The 12,247-nt window shown below is 36.1% G+C and overlaps 1 protein-coding gene across 1 annotated transcript in view; it reads left to right on the top strand.

Moving 5' to 3' along the window:
• The window catches only part of Gdpd4 (glycerophosphodiester phosphodiesterase domain containing 4), a 101,266-nt gene that overhangs the window by 69,118 nt on the left and 19,901 nt on the right, over positions 1-12,247 (top strand). Inside the window, exons 9-10 of the mRNA XM_077797294.1 lie at positions 9,228-9,449; positions 10,413-10,567. Of these exons, the coding sequence (XP_077653420.1) occupies positions 9,228-9,449; positions 10,413-10,567 (377 nt within the window). The remainder of the gene's footprint in view (positions 1-9,227; positions 9,450-10,412; positions 10,568-12,247) is intronic.

Raw genomic sequence — 12,247 nt, 5'->3', positions numbered from 1 at the left:
AGAAAGAGGGAGAGAGGGAGAGAATTTTACCATTTTATTTTTCTTAGTTTTCGGCAGACACAACATCCTTGTTTGTAATGTTGTGCTGAGGATCGAACCCGGGCCACACGCAACAAATCATATTTCAATTGTAACCTCAAATGTTAATGGCCTAAACTCACCAATCAAGAGACATAGGCTAGTAAACTGGATCAAAAAAACAAATCCAACAGTATGCTGCCTTCAGGAGACTCATATGATAGGAAAAGACATACACAGGCTGAAGATAAAAGGTTGGGAAAAATCATACCACTCACATGGCCCTCGGAAGCAAGCAGGAGTGGCCATACTCATATCGAATAAAATCAACTTCAAACCTAAGTTAATCAAAAGGGATAAAGAAGGACACTATATACTGTTAAAAGGAACCATCCACCAATAAGACATAACAATTATCAATTTGTATGCACCAAACAATGGTGCTGCAACGTTCATAAAACAAACTGTCCTCAAGTTCAAGAGTCAAATAGACTACAACACAATAATTATGGGTGACTTCAACACACCGCTCTTGCCATTAGACAGATCCTCTAGACAAAAGCTGAATAAAGAAACTATAGAACTCAATAGCACAATCAATAACCTAGACTTAACCGACACATATAGAATATATCAACCATCATCAAGTGGATACACGTTCTTCTCAGCAGCACATGGATCCTACTCAAAGATAGACCATAGGAGTAATATAAAGGCGTGGAGATAATACCATGCACCATATCTGATCATAATGGAATGAAACTGGAAATCAATGATAAAAGAAGGAAGGAAAAATCCTACATCACATGGAAAATGAACAATATGTTACTGAATGATCAATGGGTTACAGAAGACATAAAGGAGGAGATAAAAAAAATTCTTAGAGACAAATGACAATACAGACACAACATACCAGAATCTATGGGACACAATGAAAGCAGTTTTAAGAGGGAAATTCATTTCTTGGAGTTCTTTCCTCAAAAAAAGAAAAAACCAACAAATAAATGAACTCATACTACACCTCAAAAACCTAGAAAAGGAAGAGCAAAACAACAGCAAATGTAGTAGAAGACAAGAAATATTTAAAATTAGAGCAGAAATCAACGAAATTGAAACAAAAAAAACATTGAAAAAATTGAAAAAACTAAAAGTTGGTTCTTTGAAAAAATAAATAAGATCGACAGGCCCTTAGCCATGCTAATGAAGAGAAGAAGAGAGAGAACTCAAATTACTAACATACAGGATGAAAAAGGCAATATCACAACAGACACTACAGAAATACAGAAGATAATTAGAAAGTATTTTGAAACCCTATATTCCAATAAAATAGAAGATAGTGAAGATATCGATAAATTTCTTAAGTCATACGATCTGCCCAGATTGAGTCAGGAAGACACACACAATTTAAACAGACCAATAACAAAGGAAGAAATAGAAGAAGCCATCAAAAGACTACCAACAAAAAAAAACCCCTGGACCGGATGGGTATACAGCGGAGTTCTACAAAACCTTCAAAGAAGAATTAATACCAATACTTTTCAAGCTATTTCAAGAAATAGAAAAAGAAGGAGTTCTTCCAAATTCATTCTATGAGGCCAACATCACCCTGATCCCCAAACCAGACAAAGACACTTTAAAGAAAGAAAACTACAGACCAATATCTCTAATGAACTTGGATGCAAAAATTCTCAATAAAATCCTGGCGAATCAAATACAAAAGCATATCAAAAAAATTGTGCATCATGATCAAGTAGGATTCATCCCTGGGATGCAAGGCTGGTTCAATATACGGAAATCAATAAATGTAATCCACCACATCAATAGGCTTAAAGACAAGAACCATATAATCATCTTGATAGATGCAGAAAAAGCATTCGACAAAGTACAGCATCCCTTTATGTTCAAAACACTAGAAAAACTAGGGATAACAGGAACTTACCTCAACATGGTAAAAGTTATATATGCTAAACCTCAGGCTAGCATCATCCTAAATGGAGAAAAACTGAAGGCATTCCCTCTAAAATCTGGAACAAGACAGGGATGCCCTCTATCACCACTTCTATTCAATTTAGTTCTTGAAATACTACCCAGAGCAATTAGACAGACAAAAGAAATTAAAGGCATAAAAATAGGAAAAGAAGAACTTAAATTATCACTATTTGCAGATGACATGATAATATATTTAACAGACCCAAAAGGGTCTACAAAGAAACTGCTAGAGTTAATAAATGAATTCAGCAAAGTGGCAGGATATAAAATCAACACGCATAAATCAAAGGCATTCCTGTATATCAGCAACAAAACTTCAGAAATGGAAATGAGGAAAACCACTCCATTCACAATATCCTCAAAGAAAATAAGATACTTGGGAATCAACCTAACAAAAGAGGTGAAAGATTTATACAATGAAAACTACAGAACCCTAAAGAGATAGAAGAAGATCTTAGAAGATGGAAAAATGTACCCTGTTCATGGATAGGCAGAACTAACATCATCAAAATGGCGATATTACCCAAAGTTCTCTACAGGTTTAATGCGATGCCAATCAAAATCCCAACGGCATTTCTTGTAGAAATAGATAAAGCAATCATGAAATTCATATGGAAAAACAAAAGACCCAGAATAGCAAAAGCAATTCTAAGCAGGAAGTGTGAATCTGGAGGTATAGCGATACCAGAGTTCAAACTGTACTACAAAGCAATAGTAACAAAAACAGCGTGGTACTGGTACCTAAACAGGCAGGTGGACCAATGGTACAGAATAGAGGACACAGAAACCAATCCACAAAAGTACAACTTTCTTATATTTGATAAAGGGGCTAACAGCATGCAATGGAGGAAGGATAGCATCTTCAACAAATGGTGCTGGGAAAATTGGAAATCCATATGCAACAAAATGAAACTGAATCCCTTTCTCTCGCCATGCACAAAAGTTAACTCAAAATGGATCAAGGAGCTAGATATCAAATCAGAGACACTGCGTCTGATAGAAGAAAAAGTTGGCTACAATCTACATACTGTGGGATCAGGCTCCAAATTCCTTAATAGGACGCCCATAGCCCAAGAGTTAATAACAAGAATAAACAAATGGGACTTACTTAAACTAAAAAGTTTTTTCTCAGCAAGAGAAACAATAAGAGAGGTAAATAGAGAGCCTACATCCTGGGAACTAATTTTTACCCCTCACATTTCAGATAGAGCCCTAATATCCAGAATTTACAAAGAACTCAAAAAATTAAACAATAAGATAATAAATAACCCAATCAACAAATGAGCCAAGGACCTGAACAGACACTTCACAGAGGAGGACTTACAATCAATCAATAAGTACATGAAAAAATGCTCACCATCTCTAGCAGTCAGAGAAATGCAAATCAAAACCACCCTAAGATACCATCTCACTCCAGTAAGATTGGCAGCGATTATGAAGTCAAACAACAATAAGTGTTGGCGAGGATGTGGGGAAAAGGGTATACTTGTACACTGCTGGTGGGACTGCAAATTGGTGAGGCCAATTTGGAAAGCAGTATGGAGATTCCTGGGAAAGCTGAGAATGGATCCACCATTTGACCCAGCTATCGCCCTTCTCGGACTATTCCCTGAGGATCTTAAAAGAGCGAACTATAGGGATACGACCACATCAATGATCATAGCGGCACAATTCATAATAGCTAGACCGTGGAACCAACCTAGATGCCCTTCAATAGATGAATGGATAAAAAAAATGTGGCATCTATACACAGTGGAGTATTACACAGCACTAAAAAATGACAAAATCATAGAATTTGCAGGGAAATGGATGGCACTAGAGCAGATTATGCTAAGTGAAGCTAGCCAATCCTTAAAAAACAAAAGCCAAATGTCTTCTTTGATATAAAGAGAGCAACTAAGAACAGAACAGGGAGGAAGAGCATGAGGAAAAGATTAACATTAAACAGAGACGATTCGGGGGAGAGAAAGGGAGAGAGAAGGGAAAGCATATGGAAATGGTAGGAGACCCTCAATGTTACACAAAATTACATATAAGAGGTTGTAAGGGGAAAGGGGGGAAACAAGGGAGAGAATTGAACAACAGCAGATGAGGTAGAGAGGGAAGATGGGAGGGGAGGGGAGGGGGATAGTAGGGGATAGGAAAGGTAGCAGAATACAACAGTCACTAATATGCCATTATGTAAAAACGTGAGTGTGTAACCGATGTGATTCTGCAATTTGTATTTGGGGTAAAAATGGGAGTTCATAACTCAATTGAGTCAAATGTATGAAAGATGATATATCATGAGCTTTGTAATGTTTTGAACAACCAATAAAAAAATAAAAAAGAAATTTTAAAATAATCTGTTTTTAAAAGTTTTAGGAACTTTTAAGTAATAAGTGATGCCACAAGATCCAAATCTGCATATAAAAGTCAGTAGTATTCCTGTGTTCTAGTAATGAAAAGTTGGAATTTGAAATTAACAAAATCATGGCTGTGTAATAGCACTAAAAAAAATCAAGTACTTGGATATAAATCTAAAAAAATCATACATGCAGAATTTGTATACTGAAAACTATAGAAGAAAAACCCCAAAGATCTAAATTAATGGAAAGCTATATTGTGTTTATACATTGTCAATATTGTTTCTAATTTGGTTGATAGCTTCAGTGTAATCCCTATCAGAATTCTAGAAAATTTATTGTTATACATGATGTACAACACTTTGGGTTTTCTGTTCGGTTGGTTTTGGTTTTGTTTTTTTGTAGTGTTGGGGATCAAACCCAGAGCCTCACACATACTAGACAAGCAGCTGAGCTACATCCCAGCCCCAACAGGCTCTTTTGAAATGTATGTACATTGTATAATGGATAAGTTAAGCTAATTAACATATATTATCTCACATAATTATTTTGTGGTGAGAATACTTAAAATCAACTCTGTTAACAATTAAGTACATAATACATTGTTATTAACTATAATAATCATGTAATAAAATAGATCTGTTGATGATATTCCACTTATCTCTATGAAATTTTGTATTCTCTACCAACATGTCCCCAGTCCATCAATTCTGTGGTAACCTCTCTTCTATTCTCTGCTTCTTAGTTCAACTTTGTACACACAAATGAAATTATGTGGCATTTGTCCGTCTGTGCCCGGCTTATTTGCTTTAGCATAATGTCTTCTGAGTTCATCTCTGTTGTCTCAAATGACAGAATTTCCTTCCTTTTTCAGGCTGAATAATATTCCATTGTATGTGTGTGCCACATTTTCTTTATCTAGTCACCCATTGGTGTATACAGGTTGAGTTCTTATTTGGCTATTGTGAATAATGCTGCAATGAACATGGGAGTATAGTTGTCTCTACCTTTCCTGCTTGTCCCCAATAGTCCTTACATATTCTGATATTTTCCGTCTTTATTCCTTTTGTTTTTCAAGTGTGAAAGTTTATATTAATAGATCATGAAGCTCAGAGATTCTTTCCTTAGCAGGCCCTATGTACTAATAAGCGCATCAAGGGCATTCTTCATTTTCGTTAGTTTTTTTTTTTAATCTATAGCTCTTTTTGTTTTGTTGATTCTTTTGTAGGATTTATATTTATTTCCTTACATCTGTTTTGCCTGCTGTCAACTTTAACCTTACAGCTCCATTGATTTTTTTTTTCTTTTTCTGGTCCCTGGTTCCACTTCTTGCTGTCTTATCAAATTGTGTTATTTTGCCTTTTAGCATGCCTTATAATTTTTTTGATAGCTGAACGTGATGTACCAGATAAAAGGAACTACTATATATAGATGTTTAATAATGTCATGATTTGGTGTATGGGAGAAGTGTTATGTAGTTATATGACTGGATTGTAGTCTTTTAGTGAGCTTGTGCTTCTATACTGTGAACCTCAAAAGAACTTTTAACTCACCCAACCTCTTCAGATAGAACAGAATGGTTAAAGAGAGCTGAAATTATTTCCTTTCCTTTTATTTTGTTGCACTCTAATAAAAACATTAGCAGGTGAAATAATTACTTCTTTTTATATTTTTTTTGTACCTGGGATTGAATCCAGGAGTGTTTAACCACTAAGGCACATCCCCAGTCCTCTTTTTGTATTTTATTTAGAGACAGTGTCTCACTGAGTTGCTAAGTGTCTTGCTAAGCGCCTGAGGCTGGCTTTGAACTCTCAATTCTCCCGAGCCACTGGGACAGGCATGTGCCACCATGCCTGGCAAATAGTTTCTTCTTAAGAAGCAGAGTACTCTAAGGTATTTAAAAGTGTTTTTTTAAATTTCCCCCTGCTGAAGATATAAATATTCCCCTCCCTCATATTTTTGAGAATTTGATTGAGCGCCTGTAGATAAAACTCAAAAGTGTGTGGGCTGCCCTAACACTGGGTCTTCCTCGAGTTTTTAACTCACTGACCACACTGAACCTCCAGCAGTTTATCAATCGCAGTTTAGTTTCTCCTTATCCCAGCCCTGGTTCCCTCGGTGGTTTCTATTTATGAACATTACTCTGGGAAGCTGTGATCCCTCTTTTTGCCTCTCTCCTGAATCTTGTGGGAAGAGGTTTGTCTGTGTTCTTCCTCTCTACAGATTCAAGTTCCAAGAAGTTGATTTTTCAGTCTGTTCAGCTTTTTACTTGTTGTTTAAGATAGAATGACATCTTCCAAGTTCCTTATACGTGAAACTAGAAGTCTATTTGATTATCTTTTAATCTATATACAAACGTCCATACCAACTATAAATTGAAAATGTACAGCAGAATTTTCTGAGGCTTTTAAAAATAATTTGTGGTACATTTCTTCTGGTGGTTCTTCTTGGAAAATAGATTCCTCACATTTAAGTTTATAAGGGAAGTGCCATTAGAGAAGAAAGGAGTGTTCTTTAAAACAGCAGTCTCAGAGTTACAGTTTTATGTTGAGACATGGAAGAGGATTTAGGATTGTTTAGAAATCCCCAGTTCTTAAATGGTTTTAATACTCTTAGCAATCTGATTTTTTATGGTAGTGAGATTAGTGTTAGATGGAGTGGAATCTATTTCAACAGAAAACTTTCTGTTGTTCATCTATATTTATAGATAGTTCTCCTAAGAATGTTTCCCTTGATGTGATGTCATTAGACACATTTTGAATAATTGTCCTATTTCTTAACAAAGAGGATACATTGGCTCTTCCAATAGCTCTTCTATCTGTAATATCTATCAGCCTAGGCATAGAGAACAGAGGACCTTTTAGTCTCTTTTTATTTGAGGAACTAGCTGTTTACCTGAAGAATCATAAGTTTGTTTCATTTCTAGCTCTGTACTTCCTATGACTTTTTTGAAAATGTTCAACCATATGTAGAATATAGTCTAAACCCAACATTATCCCATTCTGTTTTATTTTTCTGATTAAGTCTCCTATCTTACATAAACAAAAATGAATCTCAGGGGTTGGGGATGTGGCTCAAGCGGTAGCACACTCGCCTGGCATGCACGGGTGCTGGGTTCGATCCTCAGCACCACATAAAAATAAAATAAAGATGTTGTGTCCACCAAAAACTAAAAAATAAATATAAAAAATGAATCTCAGTTTACTTCAGATGTTAGGTCAATACCATGATACTATTTAAAACTTACTGGAGTTAAATTCTCCTACTGATAAATTTTCATTATTTTTTGTTATTTTGAATTTTTGTCCTGTGTTAATCTTTTCTATCCTGTTCTTTTAAGTTTTCCTCATAATTAAGTGATCCTGTTGATCTGGATCTTGCACTATCTAACTAAATCTTGAATTCTATAATAAATACCTATTTTTCTGAGAATTAAAAAAAAACCTAAGTTGTAACCCACAACTCAGATCTAGACCATGGTTTAACTTACGTGTTTTGCCTTCTGATCTGGCAATTTTATTGGGATATTCTACAATATGTATGAAAAATATGAGAAAGGGCAGATTGTTTAGGAAGTTAAATAGAGAAAGAAAAGGAAATATGGTATGAGAATGAGGTAAAATTGTATAGAGAAAAACATTTCTTGAGTCTTTAGAAAATGTAAGATATATATTGTTTCCTTTTCCTAAGAAGTAGACTTTTTAAAAAATATTTTTTAGTTGTAGATGGACACAATTTCTTTATTGATTTATTTATTTAATTTTTATGTGTGCTGAGGAGTGAACCCAGTACCTCACACATGTAAGGCAAGGGCTCTGCCACTGAGCCACAACTCCAGTCCAAGAAGTAGGCTTTTATCACTGAATTCACCCACAGATTATCTAAAATGGACAAGTGATAATAAAAGTAGCTTCTGTTAAATTTAATATAGCAAACTTAGTATGTCCTACTTTGTATAAGGGAAAATGCTGAGCATTGAAAATATATGACACTTCCTGCTATGAGAGAGTTACATTCCAGTGTCAGTAGAATGTGAAGGAACAAATGTGAATTTTCCACTTTTCTATGTGCCAGATGTGTTCCCAGATCCTGTAAATATTTTTTCACATATCTTATCCTAAGAAATATGTGGATTACCCCTCTGTTCCCTCATTATGTAGTTTGGGCAATGAAGTCTGAGAATTTAAATGATTTTTCCAATGTTGTACAGCATAAAGCTTATTGAGCCAGTATTTAGACTTAGATATTTGGACAGCTACAAATATCTATAGACAGCACAATGAGAAATACACTTATAGAGGCATAAAAATAGAGCATCAGGGCTTATTGCCACAAAGTCTCTTTAGTTGGAATATTTAAGGAAAGCTTCATGAAGGAAGTAACATTTGAGAAGGTTAAGGGTAGGATTTTTGCAGGTGGATATAGCAAGGAAGGCAAATGAGGGAGGTGTAGAATTGGAATTGAATTTATTAATTCATTTTGAAGCCAAAGCATATGTTCCATCTATTACACAAAACTAGAACTGTAAGAGCACATGCAGGAAAACAAGAAGACTGAAAAGGAATATATTACTTTGAGTTATAGAAGAAAAGTGTTCAAAGCAAGATCAAGATAAGAACATAGAGGACCTTTAATGCAAATACAAGAAGTTCTAGGATATAGAAGAAATCATTCTAAAAACTAATTACCAATGGTGATTACATTGTATTTCTCTCCTTGGCAACTCTTATCTCAGAACTAATATTTCTGAGCGATTTGTGGTTTATAGTGGTAATGGAGCAAATGGAGGTAGAGCTATGGGTGAGGCTATAAAGCAGAGAACTGGAAAATGCTTTTGATGGAAACCAATGCTTTCTTTGATGTATTTATTTTTAGCGCAGACCATTTTTCAATATGGGACCTATATCAGAGGCTGATAAAAAAAGAGCAAGCAACCAGTCAATTCCACAACTAACTGATTTATTGGAAATTGCAAAGAAGGAACAAAAGTTTCTGATATTTGATCTTTTTGGCCCTCCACCAAAACATCCTCTCAGAAACACATTTGTTCGTGAAGTAGTAAGGGTGATCCTTGACTCGAAAATTGCGCAACATCTGGTATGTTTAAGTATATATGAAAGAAATTGGGAGGTGGGTAGCATGTCCAGGAGCACAGTAGTTGAATTTGACCTACCTTATAGGTCTTCCCTGGGATCCTTAAGTAATTTTGCTTTCTATAGAAATGGAAATAATTTTTTATACAGCTACATGTGATTATCTGAGAAAGACCCAGTTAAATTTATCTCAGTGAGGGAAAATATTGAGACTGTTTGCTATTCTAAACCAAGTGGAATATCAGCACCTTGTTAAAGAGGCTTGTGTATAACAGCTGTGATGTGACCTGCACTATGACCAACATAGGCCTGTTAGAAAAAGCCTTCATAGCATTAAGACTTTGAAGACTTAGATTTAATGAATAATATAGAAAGACAACTGGTTCTTTCTTGAACAGAGATTTTTATCATCACGTTTTTCAGAAGCAGCTCTCTGCATTTGGATACTCAGTCATTCCAAAGGGCTTAAATTCCCAGAATATGGGAGTATTATGAGTGAAACAGATATCTTCTTGAGAATGGAACTGTTTCCACAGATGAATCATAATAGTATCCTTGGTGACAGGAAATATCTCCCCTCAATGATAAACTTTTAGTATCACCAATTAAGAAGAGGTTTGTTTTTTTTTTTTTTAACTCCCACCTTTCATCCATATCTACCAACTCCTCATCCACTTTTCAATGTGAAGCTTTCTCTACACAGTGGGCCCTTGATCCTTGATATTAATTGGTAACTGAAGAAGTCCTAATAAAACTCAGCTCCAGAACAGCAATGGTGAAAGGCCCCATTATAAGAGTTCATTGGACAATATTAACCAGGTTGACTCTCTTCACCAAGGACTGAATCTTTTTATGTTTCCTACTGACTACTACCAGTGCTGAAGTGAAGTCTGATCCATTTCCCATGGGGTTGTTTGTACATAGACAGCTAACTATCCACTGAAGAACTTCCTGTTTCTCCTTACAGATTTTTTGGTTGCCATCTCATGATAGGAAGTATGTCAAGTATATGGCTCCTGGTTTTCAGCATGTGGGTCGTTTACTCTCCATTGAAGACCTAGCAAAAGAGAATATCAATATAATAAATGTTGACTACAAGAAGTTATTCTACAATGGGTTGAGGTAAGTGTTTAACCACACCTCTCTTGGCATGTATTGCATTTCTTGCATAGAATGTACATTCCACCTAAGGAACTGAACTACCTCTTCTCGTTTTAGGATATCTTTTTATGGTTATATACTTGGAATTCTATACTTTCTCCTTCCTATCCTCCCCTCCCTTCTCTGCCAACAGACATTTATCAAGTGTAAACTGGGAGGTCATCCTCATATGTGATTTGAGTTGTCTCCCTGGCTGGGTGAGAGGCGCTTAGACACATCTTTGTGTTCAGAGCTTTCCCCACCCTTCTTAGGTCCGAGGGCTTGTCCGTATGGAGGCGTGTCTGGCCACTACCCTTGAAGACCCAATCGTTGCACCTGACCTTGGGACACTGCCCCCCTTAATCTTCATCGGATGGGATTTTTCCCAGAATTTTTTTGTTCCCCAGTAAAAGTCCACTCCCTGGCATGTTCTCTCTCTCTCTCTCTCTCTCTCTCTCTCTCTCTCTCTCTCTCTCTCTCTCTCTTGCCTCTTCAGTAAACCTCAATACCCTAATAGGTAGCTGGAGGCTGGAGGTAGGAGAAACTGTTCTGGAGCTGGTTTAAAGGTAATTAGAGTCTGTCTCTTTAATTCAAACTCCCTTCGGATTTCTCACGTAACTGAACCTTCATTTATGAAGCCTGTGCTGGCCACGGGCTAAAGTAGACTATGCGTTTTGAGCTCCTTCTCCTCTGTGCTCCAGTCTGTTACCATTCAACACACTTTTTTGTATACTTGGCATGTCTTTTTTTTTTTTCATTGCTGCTGCAGTTGTTACCACTAAAACTACATTCCTGGCCCTTTTTCATTTATTTTGTGACAGCATCTCACAAAGTTGTTCAGGCTGGTCTCAAACTTGTGATCTTTCTGCCCCCAGCTTCCAGTATAGTTGAGATTACAGGTGTATGCAGCTACACCTGGCCATATTTCTGTTTTATATATGGTAATCATTGAAAAGTCAAACTCAAAACTTGTTTATTTCCTCTTACCAGATGGATTGAAGTGCCTCATCAATAGTTTTCTGATCTAGATAGCCATATGTCTTATAGGCATAATTAAGAATATATATAAACCATTATTAGGAAAAAATTAAAGTAGCCAAGCATGAGAAGCAAGTAAAATTCTTTCTTTTCTTTTCCTTCCTTCCTTCCTTCCTTCCTTCCTTCCTTCCTTCCTTTCTTTCTTTCTTTCTTTCTTTCCTCCTTTCCTCCTTTCCTCCTTCTAATCAGTTATACATGACAGCAGAATGCTCTTTGATTCACTGTGCACAAATAGAGCATAATTTTTCACTTCTTTGGTTGTACACAAAGTATGGTCACACCATTTGTGCAATCATACATGTACGTAGGGTAATGATATCCATCTCATTCCACCATCTTTCCTATCCCCCAGCCCCCTCCCCTCCCTGTTTTCCCCTTTGGCCAATCCAAAGTTCCTCCATGTCCCCCCATTATGAATTAGCATCCACTTATCAGAGAAAACATTCAGCCTTTGGTTTTTTGAGATTGGCTTACTTTGTTTAGCATGGTATTCTCTAATTCCTTCCATTTACCTGCAAATGCCATAATTTTAGAGAAGCAAGTAAAATTCTTAATTACCATATGTATAAATATACAATTGAACATAGATTTCAGAATTAAAACACATGGAAATAAAATAACTCT

Source organism: Urocitellus parryii, chromosome 4, assembly GCF_045843805.1.
Source record: "Urocitellus parryii isolate mUroPar1 chromosome 4, mUroPar1.hap1, whole genome shotgun sequence".
Taxonomy (NCBI): domain Eukaryota; kingdom Metazoa; phylum Chordata; class Mammalia; order Rodentia; family Sciuridae; genus Urocitellus; species Urocitellus parryii.
Note: the sequence above shows the minus strand (reverse complement) of the source record. Positions and strands in the feature narration are given on the sequence as shown.